The 21,096-nt window shown below is 42.3% G+C and overlaps 1 protein-coding gene across 4 annotated transcripts in view; it reads right to left on the minus strand.

The window, feature by feature from the left end:
• Positions 1 to 21,096, minus strand: part of SLC22A23 (solute carrier family 22 member 23) — a 110,173-nt gene that overhangs the window by 86,977 nt on the left and 2,100 nt on the right. For all 4 annotated transcript variants that reach the window (XM_063401506.1, XM_063401516.1, XM_063401496.1 and 1 more), the window contains one exon: positions 5,113 to 5,216. In XM_063401506.1, the coding sequence (XP_063257576.1) occupies positions 5,113 to 5,216 (104 nt within the window). The remainder of the gene's footprint in view (positions 1 to 5,112; positions 5,217 to 21,096) is intronic.

Genomic DNA, 21,096 nt, shown 5'->3' on the forward strand with positions numbered 1-21,096 from the left:
CAGACTGATCTCACAGCAGTGACTCCCTCTCCCCAGGACCCTGCTTCATGTTCCTCAAAGTTCCTCCTCCATGATGATCCTCCCCTTACCACCTAACCCTCTCTTTTATCTCACTCATCCTTATTGGCTGTAGCTGTGACTCATCAGGGGCGAGGCTGTATTGGGTAATTAACAGAGCTGTCACTTATCAGGGGTGAGGTCACCTGTATTCTCCTACATATGGTATTTATTATATGTTGCATGGTATCATATTTTTAGCTGCAGAGGTCTACTCCTCCCAAGAGACAGGGGCTTTTCAGTCTCATCTACAAGAGCCACCAGCTCAAGAAACTACTTTTCTTGGTCTCGTTTGTTGAGGAGAAGCCTAACAAACATGGACTGAGCACAAAACAGGGCTCAGTTCACTTCACTGAGCCTTAGACAGTCAATAACACCCACAGGAAAATTGTGAGCTCCAGGTCCCTCCACCTTGTATCCCCATAGCAGTTGGAGAGACCCACAAAACCAGCCTGGCTGGAGGGTAGGGTGAGGAATAAACCACTTCAGAAATCATTACAGGCAACAGGAGCAGAGGACCTGCAACCCTCCTTTGCAGGTGCAAATGTAGTTGCATGCATTGGGACAGTGCTGACGAGGAGGAAGAGTTATGCTACCACTGAATGTGGGGGCAGCCACTGCAGAGTTTGGCTCTTTCATGTCCAAAGAACATGTGACTTTCAACATCTCTTATTCATATGTTTAGTGTTTATAATTCCCCTTTCTCTCCCCTCTCTCCTTACATTCTTTATGCAAGGAGAATGATATGAAGCACCAGAGCACAGGGCTATTTTTAAGCAAGAATTGGATCATTATGTGGAGATTTCCAAAATTTTTCGACTTGTCAACTCCCACAAGTTTTCCAGTGGAACTGAGGATCCCTTTTAGTCAGCTCCATATGCCATTTTCACAAAGAATACATGAACTTGCTTTTCGTAGGCAGCTTTCACAGACCCATTCAAAGCAGACTGTCAGCTGCAAGCCAGCCATCAGGTTGAATGTCAGCACAATAAAGAGCATTTAAATCTCACAACTTAGTCCAGTTTCACATGCTGTAGCATTTCTATTCAATTATTTCAGCAGATTGTCACCAGCAGTTATAAAATGCATTATACATATGCATTCACAATTAGAACTTTGGATTTTGCAGTACTTAAAATAAAATAGGGAGTGAAGGGCTGAAAAAAAGACATCATTATAATTTTTAATATTTTTGGGAACTAGAAGAGTGCATTAGCCATCATTCAGGCTTTTTCAAAGTCACACCTAAGAAAGTGTTGTCATGGCTCCTTGCATGAAAACAGGTTTATTATTATTTTCAGCTGTAGTATCACCTGTGAGGCCCCTCAAAGATTTAGCTTGTTGGCATTAGCCATTCAAAGCTTTTAAAACAGAATCAACATGCAAGCTGAAGAAAGCAAGGTCAAAGCAGGCTGCTCTCCATCAGAGTACAAGCACAGCCCACTGGAGGCTGCGCTGCAGTGGGGCTGAGGGTGGGAACACAATATCACTGAGTCTGTGATGCACAACACACTGGGGACATGCTGGACAGGGGGCAGTGACTGCTGTCTGTGCTTCACATTGTGTATTTACAGAACACAGCACTTGGGCAGGGAGGTGAAATACCTCACATAAAACGTTGCATACAGGAAAAAAAAAGCCTATGAACTTTGTGTTATCTGCACAGACTTTTGCAGCCCCATTTTTTGTTATGCCAAGCTGTAATTCATACCAATTAGTATTTGTGGAAGTGTTCTGCAGATGAAAGGCATTATGCAAACACTTAGAATTAGGAATTTAATTCTCATCACAAGCCTGACCTGCCATTCCCTGATGTTGATTGAAAAAGACCTCATGCTTAGCATACTTCAGTTTCCTTCCCCCCTTCCTCCCACCCCCTGTACTCAAGGTTATCCATCATAAGGACACAGAATTTCCTCTACCATTACACAAGTTACGCAAATGAATGGTTGCTATTAATGAAAAAAATCAGAAAATCCAAGACTCCTGAGTCTGTAAAAACCAACTGAGGCTAGATGAGCCCTCTGATAAAAGGTATTTCCTCACAAACACAAAACTAGTCATCTTCTTCACCAAGGCATACAGCACACTTCTCAAAAAAAACAAAGCTCCAGGGCAGCTATCAGCCATATATTTGGTGATCCAGCGGTGTTTTGACAGGATGGTGTCCTAGAGCATTAAAAAAAGCCTTTTATATGCAGACAGAATTATCTGTCTAACAGTACATGGAAATGCTTATGAGAAATTACACCATACACAATTTCCCTGGTAAAACAGCCCCAGGACGCTATCTGCTGCTATCCAAACTGTTCCAGAGAGAGACTACTGTATCACGGAAGTCTCAGCCTACACTGCATGCTATTATCTTGATCAAATGCTAAATGCTGCCTGCACAGGTAAATAACCAGGGATACAAGCAACCCCAGGCTTTTAAAGAATCTGCAGCCCCCACACGGTGTGATAAGCAAATACATGGAAAAGATTTTCCTAACGTCAGAGTTGCACTGCAGGGGGAGAGCGAATGGGCTGAGGACAAGACCTGCTCTTCCCAAGCTCCTACGCATGTACCTTGGCTCCCTGAGACAGACAAGCCTTGCTCTCACAGCTGATCAAATTGCTCTTCCCATGCCATTCTTAGCAGGCTCTCCCTTGCTTTTGGGACTGGAGCGGACTCAAAGGCTCCAAAAAGCATCAGAGCAGGTGCAAAGCAGGGGCACTACAGGGCAATGAGAGGTACAGACCTACTGTCTTGGTCCTACATGAGCACTGTGCCCACCTGCTCCAGGAGGAAACTTCCCACACAAACCTCAACAGGCTCTGTCCAGAGCAGGCAGAATCGCCAGCGGCACTCTCTGCCTGTGGAACAAGTAACTCATTCAGGCATTGCACACAGCTGGTCTTCCCACAGCCGGGCATGTTTACAGACCTTCCTCCTGATTTTCCACACAGAGCTGTCCCAGTGTGCACACCTACTGTGTTTTGAACATGGAGCACTCAGTTTACTTAGCAAATTGCCTTAATACACTCTCTGCCTTTGCCTCATTCCACTTTAAAAGCTTCTTTCAAAGAGGAAAAGCAAAGCCCCTAAAGGCAGAAAAACCCCAAAACATCTTCTTTTTATCTGAACTGGAGAGTGGTATATAAGTGAAATGAAAACAGATTTTGAATTTTTTATAGCACTTTTTATGCATTACTCTGTTTAGTCTCCCTGCCTCTTGCTTGGGACTGACATCCCTTTTCCTTCATTTTCTCTTTCTACCAGGTACAGTCTCTACAACCCCTTTGAATCCATCTCTTTACACAACCCCACACCTTAGCAGAAATTCAAGCTGTGATTAAATAGCAAAGTAAATTCCATTCAGGTCTTCTTTTACCACTTCCAAAAGCTACTGTTAAATGGCAAAAACCCCTATTGAACACAGGAGACCTGCTGTGTCAGGTGTATCAGCTGGCAATGTGCACCAAATTGGAGTATGAGGACCAACTTCAGTGACAGCAAACCATGTCCATTCCAGTTATCCACAAAAGGGCCACCGTTCCCTCCAGCCACCAAGTTATCCTTTTTCTCCTTTGCACCACAGCTGAAAACCAATTCTCCTAAATTCACTAGACATTTCCAGATATTTGAAAGTCAGAGCAATTTAATGCTGCATTAGCTCAGCTAAGCAGCTTGCAGAGGGGTCCAACAAGCTCATGTGGCAGCACCAAGTACACACTGGGGACAGAAATGGATGGAAGTGCAGGATGCTCCTTTTGGTGGCAGAGAGCTATTAAATCCTCCTACTGCAGTTGCCTCTCAACGCCAGTGCCTTAGGCAACCAGTTGTTCGCTTATTCGTGGCTTATTTGTCAATTACAGCAGCACTTTCCTAACTTGGTAGTAAGCCTGCTTTCTCCACACTGATTCCATTTTAGGAAAGCCAAGCAAGGTCCCTCATTCATTTCCCCTCTATACTTCCTATGGGTTCTTAGAGCCCCATCTTACTGTGGTATTTTAATCAGATTCAACTGTACTCCATGCATGTTCCCTACTTCACTGAAAAGTCATGATTCGTCTCTTGCCCAAAGATTTGCAGTGACTGTTCAGGAATTAAGATACAATTTTGCTAGGAATGCTTGATTCAAACTACTGCAGAGCTGCAGGGGGCCTTTTCTTTCCCAGCTGACTGGTGAGTTGCTGAGGTTTTATAAAGTTTCCCTAATAGGCAACCCTTCTTCTTTTCCTGTTTTAATGAATGGCAAAAGAGTTAACTTGGGGCCATTAAAAGCACCAACACTGGCAACTGTGCTGGAAGGCACTGAAGTGACTGGACAGCATTGTAGAGCTGTTGTTTCAGATGCTTCAAGTTTCTGCTGAAATCACTTGAGTCATCCATGTAATTTTTTTCACCCTCTTCTGCACTACAAGACCAACTTTTTAAAATCAAAGCAGAAGCCTCAGCATCATTGGGGTATCCAATAAGGTTTTAACTGCCTCAATTCAAGGAATTGTGATCTATTCTTTTTAAGTTTAATACCCCAATACCAGCAGCACATAAGTCAGCAAATCCTTAACACTACATCACAACATTTGCCTAACAAGAACTGTAAAAAAAAGAACAATTGAAAGGTTTGCAAAAAACAGCCTTCAACTCACCAAAAGGTACTGTGTAAGCACAGGGTTGACATTACATTAGTCATGTATTCAGTGAAATCAATGCCACTTCCAATTTCTTTTGGTCCTCTCGGTTAAGAAAACAAAAATCAACCCTAAGCTAAAGGGTTTGTTTGTATAACTAGAAAATACTTAATTCTATACCAGCTTTGCAGCTGCAATAAATTGTGTCAGTAGGAAACAAGTAAGCCAAATATCAAATAGTTTGTGCTACTTAGCTTGATATAAATTACTCAGGTCCAACTAACACACTTTTACACTGTCTGTCCATCATGACCCTTTCAGAACCTTAAAAATCACTATGCAAAGGTTCCTAATGAATACAAAGTACAAGGCAATCAAAAAATATTTAATACTGTTACTTATTTATAGCTACATTGCATTAGCAGATTTTTCACTTACCAGTCGGCTATACATCCTGTGATCAAGTGGCCAAAGATTAATCCTACAAGCAGGGAGAACTTAGCAATGTGGACTTTCCAGGCAGAATCACAAACAAGATCCCACTGGAAGAAAAAAAGAGACAGATGAATTGAAATAAATTAATACCTCAGATGTGTTTAAACATACTAATATGGTGTAGAGCTTCTTTCAAAGGTCAATCCTAGCACAAGTGCAAGGAAATGGCAGAGGAAATCTTTCCCCCTCAAGTCAAACCCCAGACCCCAAGAAGCAAAGCAAAGACTCATTTACCTCAGTGAGTTGTATCAGATCCTTAATTATAAGATGGCAATATCCAACACTTAAAGGTCCCCCTCTCCAGGCCACAGGAGGTTAGCCTGAGGGGAAATCTCCATCAGGCACTGCCAGCACCACTGCTGCTGCTGGAGCATCTCACCATCCCAGCCCCAGACACCTTTTACCAGAGCCCTGTGAAGCCCACCAGCAGCAAGGCTGACAATTTGAGACTAAGTGCTCCAGTTAATCTCCTCAGGGCTGCTTGGAAACATGAGGCAAAGCAGCTCCTTTGCCACAGATCCCTAATGACCATTTGCTCCAGGCTCTCACAGTGTCAAGAGGCTTTCCCTTTCAAAAAAGCATCTTGATTTCCCTAGGTGATGGAAAGGAGATGGAAGCTGAATAAAGGCACAGCATGGAGCCGGACAGAGCAGCTGGATGTCCCAGTGCAGCCGTGCAATTTCTTGGGACAGCAGCCTCACAGAGACTTTTCACAGCTCAGAGACTGGGCAGGATCTGAACCTTCACATTAAAGCCATGCTAATGCTGAAATGAACCTTTCTGACCAGAGAAAGGGGAAATGGACCATTTCAGGCAACCTGTCACTAGGGCACTGCCTCATTCCCACGAGAAAGATAGGAACAACAAGGTTTCTAGTGAGGCTTCCCTAAACTCCAAGCCCTTTTCCTCTGAGGCAGAGGAAACCAGAAGAACCAGACTGCATTCTTGGCTTCAGCCCAACATCCTCATTGCCCTCAGACATGCAACGTAATCTTTCTTATGTGTAAAGTGTGGATAGTTACTATTATACCCTTGGATAAATGTAAGAGGATATGTTTGCCTGTGGTTTGTGAAGTGTTCAAATATTGATGGTAATGGCAGCCACATACTTCTCATGACAAGTAAGTACAGCTAACTTTGGAGAGTAGATACTCCAGGATTGAAATTTTGCTGAATAAATGGCTGTTTGTGTGTAATGTAACACTAGCAGCCCTTCTGACACCGGTAACTGAAGTTTCATAGCCAAAAACACAAAGTACAAGTATGCAATTTATTTCTAAAAGTCAGCTGCAACATCAAAAAAGACTTCCCTCAGAAGAGTTCAATTAGGTGCACTGCACTTTTAAGCATTTCCATGACACACAGCCATTCCACAAACCAGGCAAGACTCAGTCCTCTGGTCCAACACCACAGATGTCCTTGCTACAATTCGCCATCTCACCAAGAGGTATAGCAATTTTGTGGCTAAAAGAAATGTGCCAGCACTGAGGCTTAGCCTTTTTGTTTAAGTTAAATGTGTTTTGAGTTCCCCACTGCACCAATTTGTAGAAGTTGGGACATATATGTCTCATCTTCCACCCTACAGACTGGCAGCACTAAACAGCCATAAGCAAGGAGTATGAGCAAGGATTTTTTCCACCAAATAGCTATGAATAATTTGCAGCAAAAAACTCAGCAAGGCACTGTGGATTGCTCTCCAAAAATGTTGACTTTTCAGAAGCAAGAAGAGGAAATGCAATTACTAATACTAGAAATTCTAGAACTAATCTCCAGCTAGCAAACAAAAATACCTGCCCAGACAAGCTGCAAACAAAACAAAATTCAGAAGATATATCTGAGCCAGGCTTAAAAATTCTCCAGGTTCATTTTCACAATCCAGAAGGTGTATATGCCTCTTAAAACTGAGCAACCATTTTTGTTTGTAGATAAAAATTAAGTTTATCAAAAATATTCCTATTTATACAAGAACAGGTTTAAAAACTCAATCATTCATTTTTAGACTAATTGATGTCAGAAGAACAGTAGTGTCCTCCAAGTGCAAAAAGGAAAAGGAGATATCCTGGTGCCTTTCCATTGTCACAGTTTTCACATTTTCACTGTGGCTAGCCAATGATAGAAGCCCCTCACACAAGCCCCAGGCAGGGAACACACAGTACCAGATTACATCGTGGCTAGAAGAGCCAAAATCTTATGACGGGCTGTTGTGAAATTTCAGTCCAGGACAACAGATGTCAAACCCCTCTGGCACACTGGCACAAAGAATTTTAAAAACAGGAGAAAAGTCAGTCTATCAGCTTGTCCTTCAGTGGTGCCTAAAACACACCCACTCCTTTCGATAACTTATCTGCAAGTCATCCTTTGTTTGTTTGTTTTTGAGGCTATTGTCCAACTCCCCAGCTGCTCTGAAAATAAAAACATGTATTTTCTTGCAAACCCTGCATCTGGCCCTTTCCTGTCCTCTGTTAAGTGCTCACTGCAGGCCAGCAGAAGTCAGAGCTGAACCCCCAAGCCCACATGGGCAGACTCTTGACAGACCAGGCAGCCCCTGACTTTCCCAAATATCTCCCTCTAAAAAACCCTCCAAATCTGTAAATACACAAATAGTGAAATATATCAACAGTTGCTTTAACACACAATTCCAGAGAATCAGCCATGACCCCAAATTACTTGCTCAGCACTGAAAGCTGAATTATATCCTGGTTTCTCCTCTGGCAGCTGTCACAAACCAGAGAGAGGTCACCATGATGCAGTTACCCAAAATAAATTTGGCAGGACAGTGGTAGGTGCCACCAGGGTATCTAACTTGCAAGGGGAGATGAGAATAAGGAGAAGAAAAACAGATGCTGGAGTCAAAAGCAGCCTAAGGTAGAGATGGCATTAATAGTACAAAATACATATTTAATAGTGAGCGTATCATCCCCACATATCTTAACAGCAGCAGAGCAAACCAGCAAAGCTTTGTCATGCTGAAAGCACAGAGATTTTGCCAGAGACCTGTGTAGCCTATTCCCTTCTCCATAGAAAAGCCTCAGCTTTGAAGAGCTAGCAATAAAGCAGGAACCTTTACACAACGTCAGTGCTGCCTCTCCCCTTACATACACCTGGGCTCAGCAGAGCAGAACAGAGCTGACGTGTGCCCACAGGGCACAGCTGTGCCCAGAGCCTGGCAGGTCCTGCTCCAAGTGCCAGTAGTTTCATCCTGCAAAGATGACACTCAGATTTGCTCCGAGGAGAAAGGAGTGACAAATTCCCATTGTCCTGTGGAACAAAACACTCGGGTGGGCAGAGCTGATGACAGTTCAGGTGGCACTCCAAGTAAATCTGCACTGGGAGATTGTTTTGGCTGGAGACTGGATAATAATCCTCTACCACCTCTTGCAAAGGGTAGATTAATCTCTTATAAGCAGGGAAACCATGAAATCCTATAACTGCTCTGGCTGAATCCCCTGGTATCCCACTTGGGAGTTGACAGTGCCGAGCCTGAAGAAAGAACGCTTCTAAACTTTCCCTGGGATTTCTCTGTGTGCCCCTGGGTTTTGTATGTCTTTGTCCTTCATCCATCCTCCCAATATAAGAAAGAGAGCAGATAAAGTGACTTGCTAAACAAAAATAATTATATTTAAAATATGCTGGTGGAAAAGGAACATTAAAGAGCAAAACCTTCTTTTTCATAGTAGTACAGCAACATAGAGAATTTGCCACCTATGCAGATGTGCAGTATCTTGCAAGTGTTTTTTTCATGTTGTGACAGGGCATTTCGGTCAGAGTTAAAGGAGTCACACCTTCAGGAGCCTAATGTTTAACTGGTATCAGTGAGTCACCACCCCTACTGTGACTCACTATAATTCATGGCAAGATGGAGGGCTATTTAAAACATGGGGTGCTTGGGAAGACACCTGGCAAAAGGTAACACACCCAAATAGTAACCATCATGTAACTTCTTTACAAGGGGTGAAAATCTGGACAGGGCCCATGCAGTGCATCAGTACTTGCACTGCTATAAGTTACAAAAGTAAAGTCTGCTGCATGTTTGTAACTACAAACATGAGCTGTCTGAGTTAAGGGCTCTTGTCTCAAAAGCCCTTGTGCTCCAGTGGCCATAATGCTATATGGTACCTACGCACACCGAATACCCACTGCTAAAAGGTAAGATGCCTGTGGAGGATTTGGCTGGTTCTGCCTTCACCACTGTATCATGAGAGATGCAAGGCAGACCCCTCTGTCCTAAAAAGGAGCAATGAGAAAGGGAGAGATTCTCTGATATAATGCTAATCCAAAGTCTGGCACAAAACCCCACGAGAGGGGAACTGGACTGGAACACCTCCTCTTCCCACACTGTGGGTTCACAATCTGGGAACAGTTCCAATGCTGGATGCCCAGACTGCTGCTGAAAGAAAGCACCCCCTTACCCCGACAGTCTGCAGGTGGACTGTAGCTCTGCTGTGACTGCTCTCTGCAGTGGTTTCAGCAATAAGAGACCAGAGGATCACCAGAGCTGCTGCCTTGGAAGGCCCTAAGCCAGGTATGAAGCTGCAGCCTTGGTCCTCCCCCAGCCAGGCAGCACCTGGCTGCTGTGTCAGCCTTTGCACTCTCCATCTTGATGCCCCACATGCCACCTATGTCCTGCCAATCCCTTGAGTGAAAGTCCCACTTGGGAAGCCCTGTCCTCTACGTATCATGTATGCCACAGCAGCATCAAACCCTGCATGTGGAAAAGCCACCAGTTTGCCTGCTCATTAGAGAATGATTTTAGGACCAATAAATGAAAATAAGAATCAATTCCTCATCACTGACATTATGCTGGGTCTCATCTTCCTTGGTTCATCTTCTTCCTTTTTCATCTTTTTACAACCAAACCCTGTCAGTTTACCCTGCACAGAACTAGAATCCATCTTCTATACAAACACCTTATCCAGTGAGATTTTTAATTTATGATGCCTTCATATTATCTTAGAGTGTTTTTTTTTTCCTAAGAAACCCCAACAACTTGAACCAAAGTTACTTTAAAAAAGAAAAAATAGTAAAAAATACAGTTCTGTTTCTCATACAATATACATTAACAAAAGGCAGAGCAGTCCCCAGGTACTTACTCCTGGAGGAAAAGCTCCAAGTCAGTACACCAAGCACCATTAAAAAAAAAATCCCAAAACAAATAGGAAAGCAAAGCAGTCAGTAGTTCTAATACAATATACCTACCAGTCATTCCTTTTCACAGAACTGAATAATCTGAGTAGTACTCATAATTACAGCCACAGGACACCACTGTACCAAGATTTCCCTCTAGACTGCTAAAGGACATAATTTCTCTCCTCCCTTTCTCAGCCCCCAGCAAAAATGACACTTTGACAGCATTTAATCTTAAAGAAAGTGCATGGGATCCAGCAAGTGGTGTGGTGCTCAACTCTACAGAAAATAAGTGTTCAGTAAAACCACACAAGGGAGGTTGCAGAAAAAATGTCCCAGAGGGATGCTCCAGCCCAACTGCAATACCTAAAGCTGGGGGAGTTTTAGTGCCGCAAGCATCTCTGTGTCTCCTTCTTAGCCACGGAACACGAGAGCATTTAAACTATTTAACCCTCAAGGTTACAAGTAAGGATGCCTTTCCTCTGAGATCACAGCTGGGCAAAGTACTCTCAATCTGTATTTGAGGCATCAATAAAGCGTTCTTGAGAACATGTGGCATTTTTGTGACCATCAGTACAATCAGCTGGGTGGAAATGTCAGGATCACACTTGAAAATAAGAACATTAATGAGAGTAAAAAAACAGTAGAATTAATCCTGGAAGACTTGAGAAGAAAGTATAAAAAATAATAATTTTATGGTTTTTTACCAGCCACATTGAAGACTGAACCTCTCCAAATAACTTTCTTTCTGTTTTTAATCAGACACAAGTGGACTGGAAACCAGAAGAGCCATTTAAAATACAACACACAAGAAAAACAACGAACTAGCTATTGAGAGCTTTTGTTATTTGTTTTCTTTGAACAGCCACTCAAATAAGCCTACACCACACCTATGCTGGAATGCCTCAACCCAACACACAGTCAACACCTGACTTTTCAAGCTACTTCCTCTCTGTATGATGCTAGACCTCTGAAAGCCAAGTACACCTAACACAGCTCAGCTTTATCATAAGTGGATGCTTTTGCTGAAACCTTTGACCAGTGCCTAAGCGCTTAGAATCTCAATACTTCAAAACAAAGTTTTTACTGAGCAAGTACACTCTGGTATTTTGAGAGGTTTATAATCTTCCCGATTTGCAAGAACTTCTACTCAAGCGTCAAGAGAAATATTGCTGGTACCACAGTATGACCTTTAGCTCAACATCTGCCTTCTTCCCACTCCTAGCAAACCTAGGGTCCCTATCCCCATACACTGGAGCTTGCTAACTCAACAGCTGTTTCATTCAGCTTCTTATTCAGTTTGTTTTTCTTACAGTGGAAATAACATTTTCTGTACTTTTCAGTCTCAGAAACCAGTAAACCATTTCTGACCACAGCAGATACCTGGCAAGGAAAATTGCAGCCCAGAAAAATGACTTGTGAACAGTGAACACAAGGTCATGTACACAGAAATTGTCAGATTGTTTTAACTACGGACACGACTGACCACCTGGGCAATGCACCATTCGAAAAGTAAAGCAAAGAAACTACTTTTAATACCAACACAAGGACAAAGGTTTTGAGGACATGGGGAGGGAGAGGAGTGGGGAGAAAAAGAGGGGGTGGCACATGAGCCAGAGGACATGTGCTTAGCTGTCTTCCAAGAAAGATATAATTAGATTGTGCAGCATAATATGAACCTATGAAAACAGCTTCCATCCCCACAAAACAGTACGGGACTGCATAACCATGGACTTCACAAGTTTCCTTAGTGGTTTCTGAAGTTTAACATAGTTTAAGTTGCTGAAATACCTCTCCTTCAAAACCACTATTTTTTGATATGCACATCTTAGCTGTGTAATTTCTGCAATAATTTTTTAAGTGCATATATTTTTAGTCTGGTGTTGCAGCCATAAAAATGAAGCACATAAGTTCAGTGCCACATATTACTGTGTGAACAGTGACACAGAACACAGCACTTCCTCCTGGTGTGAAAACTTTGACTCTGTCATCATAATGGGAAACCTAAGGCACAGGTTTCCTCAAGCTGCTTGAAACTGGAGAGGCAGAGACACAGTGCCTCTTACATTGATTACCTCGGAGTAAGCAGGCTGTGCCCACTGTGCCCCACAGGGAGATGCTGTCCAGCTCACAAGCAGTATGTGTGTGCCTCCATCCCCCTGCCCCTAGGCAGCTGAAAGGCCTTTCTAAAGCCTTTCAGTCATGGCTCACCCTTAAGGGACATATCCCCAGCGTGAAGAGAAGGCTCAGGCAACACTGCAGTCACAAAGAAGCTCAGAATTTCAAATATGCAAAAGGACATGCATTGACTCCATTTCAATGCCAGTAATCTAACTCGGAAAAGATTTTAAATTTAGTGTTCTGCACTAAATTGTTCCTTAGTCTATACCATAAGCAAAAAAGACCCTCCAAACTCTCCACTGAGCACATCAAGAGAATCCCAAGATAATGTCCCCTGAGATACTACAGAGCTGAAAAATTTCATCTACTCTTCAACTTCACACTTTAGTCAGGAACAATTATCTCTTCTATTCCCAAACTTGCAGATCACAGATCTCTTTCTTTTTCCCACTGGGAGAGGGAAGAAGGAAGTTTGCTAAGTAAATAATAATCACTAATATGCTAACAATTAAAATATGATTTGTTAATCATATGACAATCTTCTGAATACTCAACACGATTAAATCAACATTAGGAGCATCCATGTACCACCCACTTCTCCATCACTCCTTCTTTTATTTTCAGTAGGAGTGCCCTTTATTCTGAGACATTTAGATCTTTTCCAGCCTATGCCATCCACAGATTAGTCAACTAACTTGTTTCTCAGCTGGTGTGATCTCTTAGTTTTTCCTAAGTCCATAATGTCATCTAACATCAAAGAGTTGGGAATTACAAAATTTTGCTTGCAGCTTTCCTGCACAGTGTTCATAATACTATATTAATAATTTTCCACAGAGCAGCATCAGGACATTTCAGTATCTCTTTTACATCTCTCTGCTGCATGTATTAGAAGACTTCTACATGATTAGAAGACTTCACCACGAAACTGACTTTAAGTTTCAATCTAGTCTTTGCTGTAAAACCTTGTAGGTGTTTGCTTCCCTCTGGCTGCACGAAAAGACCATGAGCAACCCCGCCCATCCCTAGGACTGAGACACACACTCTGAAAAATGGCATTTGAGTACCATTCCTCAGTTTTCAGCTGCCAATCCTGTTTATTCTGGACAAGGCACGTGCTGCTGGGACTGACTTAGCAACCAAACTAAAAAAGTTAAACTAGCGATTAAATATGTATTTAGAACTGGTCTAAGCACTGTAAACATGAGCCACACATAAAAAACCCTGCAACATTGTAGTTAAATATTAACATTCACTATCATCTCATTATCAAAAATAAGTTAATGCTTTGTGGACTGGTATTTTTCAGGCTGCCAAAACATGCATGCACAAAATATGTTGTAGGCTTGACAGGGCTGACATGGCAAAATCTAGTTTACTACCTTATTGGGCTTTTTAAATCCAGGGGGAAAACAAACAAACAAACTCAAGCATGGGATAAAACTCTGAAATGGAGGAGGGTGAAGTGGTAGACAAACAGAGAAAGTCATTCCTCATGAGAAACACTTGTCACCTTGGATAAAAAGATGAGACACCTTAACTCTGACGTGCAATTATCGCCGCCACGACCTTGCCCTCTCATCATTTGCAAACTACAGCTATTGCAACTCAGGCAAGAAGAAAAGGAGAGGGAAATAAAATCTCCAGAGTCTGGTATTAATTCAGACTTATAAATAAAGGTGGGGAAGAGGGAGAAAATGTTCCACTTGGTTTACAAATCAGAAGGTGAAACTGGTCTGTCGAGCTTGTATTGCTCAAGCAGACATTTTGCACAGCCCTGGAAGACACAACAAGGAAAATGTCTTACAGTTTAATTCTTAAAGTTAAATAAATCCCTATTCTTAATAATATTTGTGGGGTGGACATTGCAACACTGTCTGCATGATCATGGACCTTGGCCTGAAGGGCAGGAGGAAAGCAGGCAGCTCCAGAGTGCTGCAGAGTAGTAGGGACACATACTTGGGCCAAAATGAATTTCTCCACCACTGTCTGGAGGCAAAGAACGTTTTTGAGGAACCAGACCACCCTGCCTTGAAAACAATGCACAGGGGTAACTATAAATCTCTTGCTGCTGGAGAAGGTGAACATATTGCTTCCCTGCATCTCACAAGCAGCATTCCTGATTCTCACAGCTTTGCTCCTGGGGGATCTAGATAGGCATCCCAGAAATGAGGATCAGGATACATCCACTTAGCTAACCTTTTGTTCTTGTTTTTCAGTGTAACAAACGGTAACTGGGGCTATCCCAGATTATAACAAAAAAAAAGCTAATAAAGCCTTGTACTACACACTGAACTTTCCTACCCAGCCCACCATGCCCAGAGCACATTTACCCTCTCCTCATCAGCCCACGGGACAGACAGGAGGTTCCACCCCAAGCATGCCAGTCACACCAAGCACAGCACCGATCTTTCTTTCTGGGAACAGCTACAAACTATTGCATGTTCCCAGTAGGTATGACATGGCCTGGATCAGCAGGAACAATTCAACACACACAGTAATCCCTGTTGCCTGCCAGTTTTTACAGGCTGGTGTGGGGCAGGCTTCCCAGCACCAACACTGGGTGTGGACCTGTGCAGCTCCAGTAGTGTTAAGTAGTTATCAGACGCTAAAATGGGGTTTGCCTGTAAACCTCTGCAACACACCCCAATGACATGGATTGAGAGGGTGTTGAAACTCCTTTCTCCCTCCTTCAGGTTACTTCCTCCCCCTTTGACCTTAAAAGGGAATTCAGAACACCCACAAAGTCATCTACTGCCAAAAGTGAGCTGGTAAAAAATATAAAAATAAATTACATTACAAGAGCTAAGCACACATTTGAGTTGAGGTGACCAAAACCTGAGAGAAGCAGTTTTGATGGAATTTGGTGCAAGAACTGAACACGGCACTGCTGCAAAGCTGCAGCATATTCCTTCAACAGGCTACTCTGATCTGATACACGTTGTCTGCAGCAAACCCCAGTCCTTTGTTCTGTAGTGAGATCTCAGCCTGATTAATTCCACAGTTACTTGCGGGTAAGCCAGCGCCAGCCCGGCTGCACTCAAGAAGAGCGGGAAGAGGAAGGAATATGAAAGGGAGAGAGTGAGAGAAGCTGTCCTGAGCACGGATGCCAGGTAGGAGGAAGAAATAGACTGACAGAGAAAACAAAAGATGAGGTACACAAAAGCACTGTATCTCTTTCAGCATTTTCTAAATTTAGCAGCTCTCTAGAATTGATTTGTTAAGATTTAATTTAAGGCTTTTTGCCATTAGTATGACTGAAGTTTTGAAGTTCAAGCAAATCATAAATCTTCTGCTATTCCAGATGTTGTTTCATTAAGAAATGAACCCCTGAATTTGGCTGTCCTGTAAGCCTCATTTCAACATTACCATCAGAACTGGCTCCAAATTACATGCCTTCCTGAGTGCCAGTTCCTTTCTTTGACAAATGCTCTAAAAAAACACGAGGTCACCTTTTATAACCGCAGTCTTGTAGCCAGGGTAAGAAGAGGTAAAACTGTTAGTGCACCTCAGAAATTCAGGGTTAGACTGCCTGCACAGCTGGTAAACACTCACCACAGCCAGCAATTTCTGTCACAACATGGGCAGGGTCGGTATATTTAAATTATGTGACAGATACAGGATGTATTAGGGAGTGGAAACAAAAACAAACAGAACCCCAAGCATTTCAAACATCACGTCCATCCAGGAGGTTAAAAAAAAAAAAGATAGTTGTTTGACATATACACAAGAAAAGACTGATATGAAAGGTTCAATAGCAAGCCTTGGATAGCTGAGAATGTCTTAAAGAGATTTCAACACGGAATTACCTTCCTGAAGGATCACTGTTAGGGCTAGCAACGCTACAAACTATTTATGGTAAGCTGAAATCAGATTCCTGTAACTGAGACGGTTTATCTTAAGGGTGATAATAAACATGAACTGCATGTACATTTCCTGTAGTAAAAAAGAATCCATGGCAGACAAAAACCTAAAACTACCTGAGTGCCAATGTCAGTATCAGTCTTAATCCCGTCTCTGTTTTCTGCTTTAAAAGGCTTTGGTCAGTACATAACCCTCCTAAATAAGTAAAACCAGTATTTGGCTCACTAAACAAGAAGCTTGTGATATCATACTTGGTTATTCCAAACATCAGATAATTTACTGTTTGCTGGCAGAGGACAGTTCTTCACGTGGGAAGCTGCAGGTGCTGCTCCCAGAACAGCCATCCCCTTCCTTGATGCCACTCATCCAGAAACTTGTCCTGTTTTTTCAGGGTGTTGCTCACTTGTATCCTGATAATCTGGACACTCCGTCACCACACTCAGTGTGCAAGCAGACCAGGGCAGCTGCAGCAGGACAAGCCAGCAGCTCCCCTTTGCCTCTTCTCTAACAAAAAGATTTTTCAGTTCTGTGAAGGCTCAGAGCAGTAACTACTGACTCTTTATCAGCTAACTTGCAGAGAGAAGAAGGAAAAAAAAATTAGTTTGGGGTCTCTCGTGTAGCTGAGGAAGCCATGAAATAAAATAGATGTTTGCTCTGGTCTGGCAGTATTTCTGGATACCTCTGACCACAGGGACTTGTTGAGCCCTTCAGCACCCATTAGAAGTTGAGAGTCACTCCAAAGCCTTGGCTGAAAGACATTTAGAACAGACTTTGTGCTCATTACAGGTCTCTGCACACCCTTCAATCTGTTCAGTGGAAACAAAGTGATGTAGTAGCTTCAGTATTGCCACTTCTGACCCAACTACCACAGTGGGTACAATAACTCAAGGCTTTCATTGATTTGGAACTAGGTAGAGACCAGTCAGCCAGAAACTAACACTGACAAGACAAATCCTGTCAGTTGCAGGGAAAAAAAGAAGCATCAGCATTTCTAAAGTCTCTTTGCAGAGACCAGCCAACTGGAGAATATGCAGAAACAAATGAGATTACAGGCACAAATGGAAGGAGATATGGGTGGCACAGTTCTTATTTTGGGAAGAACCTTGTCAGAGTGATTCCTTCAAAGTAATTAATAACTATATTCTGAAAGTCAATTTAAAATGTACACCTGTCTTCTACCCCAAGAAATATTATTCTGCAAGCTGTGCCAAATTCATCATCACTATTATCACAATGCAATTTGTTTGTTTTTATCATTTCTGGCTACTTGCAGATACCAGCAATAATCCCACAAGACAACACCACAGACTAAAGCACATGTTACTGCACAGAACAATTTAACTTCAATTAACCCAGTAGAAAACCCAGGAAAAGAAGAAAGAAATTTCTTTAAGAGGAAGTTTTCTACCAGGCTAACAAGCTGAATCAGATGAAGATGTGCCCAGAAAAGTGCCAGAACTGCAATAAAAGCAAGGAGAAGGAAGACTGGTTAAACAGAGACATCCCCCACTGCAGGAGCAAAGAGCACCAGTCACAGACCAAACCAATCCAAGTTCAGACGTCCTTGCCCCATATGGCCCCCTTGGACCATTTGGCTCTTCTGACTTCAGCTCCACTCTTTTTGGCAGGGACAGTTTGCTAGAGGCTCAGCCAAATTGGCATGAGAATGTTTGAACCAGTGGCAAATAGGTAAAATGATTGCCATGTTACTTTGGAAAGAAGATGACTCAACCCAAATCAAGTGGGAAGTCGAGAGCCAAGAGAACAGCACTGCAGGAAAACAAGGCATCTGGAACATAAAAGCAGTCACAACAGGAATTCCCTTGTGACTAGACATGAAATATTATTACATAAGTGCTCCAAGTGATTAAAATGTAGCCTTCAACTAACCACTTCCCTCTTACACCAACCCCAAGAGATGGAATGATCTGGAACATTGCAAGTGTACACAGAGGGATGCTGTGCCATCAACGTCTGCAATTTAATCAAGCCCAGTCCTTGCTCATCACCAGCTTTTGGTCTCCATTATACAAATCAGCACGCAGAACAGCAAACAACCCCTCCACTTAACGCAATCAGACACAGAGGACGGGTCATCCTAGTAACAGAGTGAAAAAACCAACAACCATCAATCCTGTAAATACGAGCTGCTGTGAAAATGTTGTCCCAAGATAACAGCTGGCTTTACAGATGGTCAGAAGATGCAGGCACTAAAGAAGTTAGTGAGAGAGTAAGAAAAGTCCCTGCTGAGCACACACTCCAGCTTCCTGCTAAGCCTCATGGCTACATATGTTTAGTTGTCATTCTGTCGTTCATTGTGTTAATGCTAATAATTTACCTGAAGCACCACTTCGCAAATGGCTTAAAGGAGATCTCAGGTTTTCCCACAGAAAAAAAATAAAAAGTGTTTCTCAGCATCCTTCCTTTGGACACTGGTGAGATGATACATGGACCACTAAAAAGACTTTTTTTTAAAAAACTAGCCTTTTGCCTAAAGGCTGGTTTAGGATGTACCTTTTAATAAATACATGCACACTGTTTATAACAGTATGGTGATGTTGATGTTGTGATAAAGAATAGATGAAAATCTTCAAAGAATCATTTAGCAGTGAAAAAGCCTTGCGAGTAAGTTGTGCTAAGGGAAGATATTTATGTATAAACCAAGCTAAAGACCAAGATTTATGTGCCAAGTCAGGACATTAGCTCAGAAGGGTGATTTAATACGGCCACTGGAATCCCTGTGGTTAAATTATGCATCTGACCTCTTCACTACGTGTATTTCAGCAGTGTTAAATAATAAGCACTATGTCCTTTATTACCATTTCCAGTTCTAATAACTGGCAGCACTATAAAAAGCACCGTTCCCAGTGACTCAGTCAAGCAGGTCAGGGTAATGACTGTGTCTAACACGGCTGTGCCAGTCTTCAAGAAAGGTGCAAGGCCACCCCTGGCTCCAGCAAACACTCCGAGAAGTGGGGCTAAACAAAGCACCGAGCAGGGCTGGAAACAGCCAAGACCTCTACTCAATCAATCCCAAGCATGACACAGGCTGGGAGAAAATGGGCACCAGGGAAAGGACAGCTGAGAAAGCCTGGACAGGGATTCAGCATCTGATGAAGAGTGCATCATTAGAAGAGAAGCTATGGAGGCGGTGGAACTTAACACAGTTTAAGGACAGCTACCCTACCCCTGAGAAAGGCGGGGAACAGTGGTGTCTCATATGCACATACACCAAATATGCTTTGTGCTAAATAACCAGAACTGTTTGATTGTTTCCAAGTACAAAGCAATGATGGAGCATCCAGCAGCTATTACCTCAGACCACTGAAGGTAAGTACAAGAGGATTTACTTGCCAAACAAAAGTACATTTTTTATTAATATTCTTCTGGCTCTCTTTATGATATTTCAATATAACCCCTGGCTACTACACAGATGAGCATATATTAGACAAAGATTTAATAAAAGTCTGTTTAGAAAGATGAGAACATTGCATAATACATTACAGAAAAAAATGTATTTTTGAGGAGAGTTAAGGGTGATCTGAACATCCAGTCTCTTGAATTCATCCAGAGCAGCTCTTTCTCACAAAGGACAGTGAGAGGAGTGTGTAAGAGGAGTCAGCAGTTTCAAGAATTGCTCCCACAGTATCAGAGCTCCTGGGGATTGATAAGAAATGAACTCCAAATCAAGCTATCATGATGTTCTGTCTGGGTTTTTCCTCTCTTTCTTCATTAGAATGAAAACAGGCAGCACACTCACCCAGAAAACTCCCAAAACAAAACCAAAGCAGAAAATAAGGAGGAATCCTGACCCTGAGAAGACAATCTAATTATAATTACATGGGATTACAAATCAAAGCAAAAAAGCTGCCAGGTTTTTGGAAGTGAGCATACAATAAAAATAAAAACTCCACACTGGAAAAACCCATTGTCTTAAAAGATGATTATTATTCTTTCTAATAGAAAACAAGACAGCAGGGGCCACAGATGTTTGTTTATCCCTTAAAATTGATCTGCCCTTTACCGCAAGTTCTTCCAAAGAACACTTTTTTTATTATCTCTGAAGAAGCACGCAAGACAGCAAACTAACTCTCCCTTGACCTTTTGTGGCCAACTTGACGATGACCTTCAAAAGATTCAAACATTTCCAAACATTTTTTCTTAAAGTTTATACTAAAAAAAATATTTCACAATAATTCTTTCATGCTAAAACTTCAGTGTTAAACCCCCAAACGTGTGAATAGCTCAGTCTCTGGGTATAAACACAAGAAAATCTGACCTTCTTATATGTCTAATTTTCTTATACATTTCTGTATCACAAACCATTCAGATCCAACATGTGCCTATGTTTCTCTCATGAAAGGAGTGTAGCTGGATCACCTTCCTTTTTGATTCATTCTGGGTTCAAGTATCGAGGGATTTGCTTTTTCCCCTGTTGCACACTCTTTCAAGGGACACAAAGAGAAACCAAAATGATTTTCAATTATTCAGCATAAGTGTGTGCTGGCTGAAAAAACAGTTATGTTGTTTCTGATTGTTGCCTTGTTTCTTTATCCCAACTAGATAAACACAGTTAAGCCAAAACACTGCTCCCAGGCAGGAAGGAATTTTTGCTGATCTTAGGAGGGGGTCTTGAGATTAAGGGAACTACTTCCCTGGTGTGACCATTGCATTTTACATTTCCAGGAGCTCCAGCTGCCTGTTAATATCAGTAAGGCCCATCTGCAGCCAGCAGGGCTTTTGCAGGGCTGATACTATAAACAAGCAAAAGCTTTCAGATGAAAAGGGAAGGTGATTTTTTGATATGCACTACTCAGCAAA

This window comes from Prinia subflava, chromosome 1, assembly GCF_021018805.1.
Source record: "Prinia subflava isolate CZ2003 ecotype Zambia chromosome 1, Cam_Psub_1.2, whole genome shotgun sequence".
Lineage (NCBI taxonomy): Eukaryota > Metazoa > Chordata > Aves > Passeriformes > Cisticolidae > Prinia > Prinia subflava.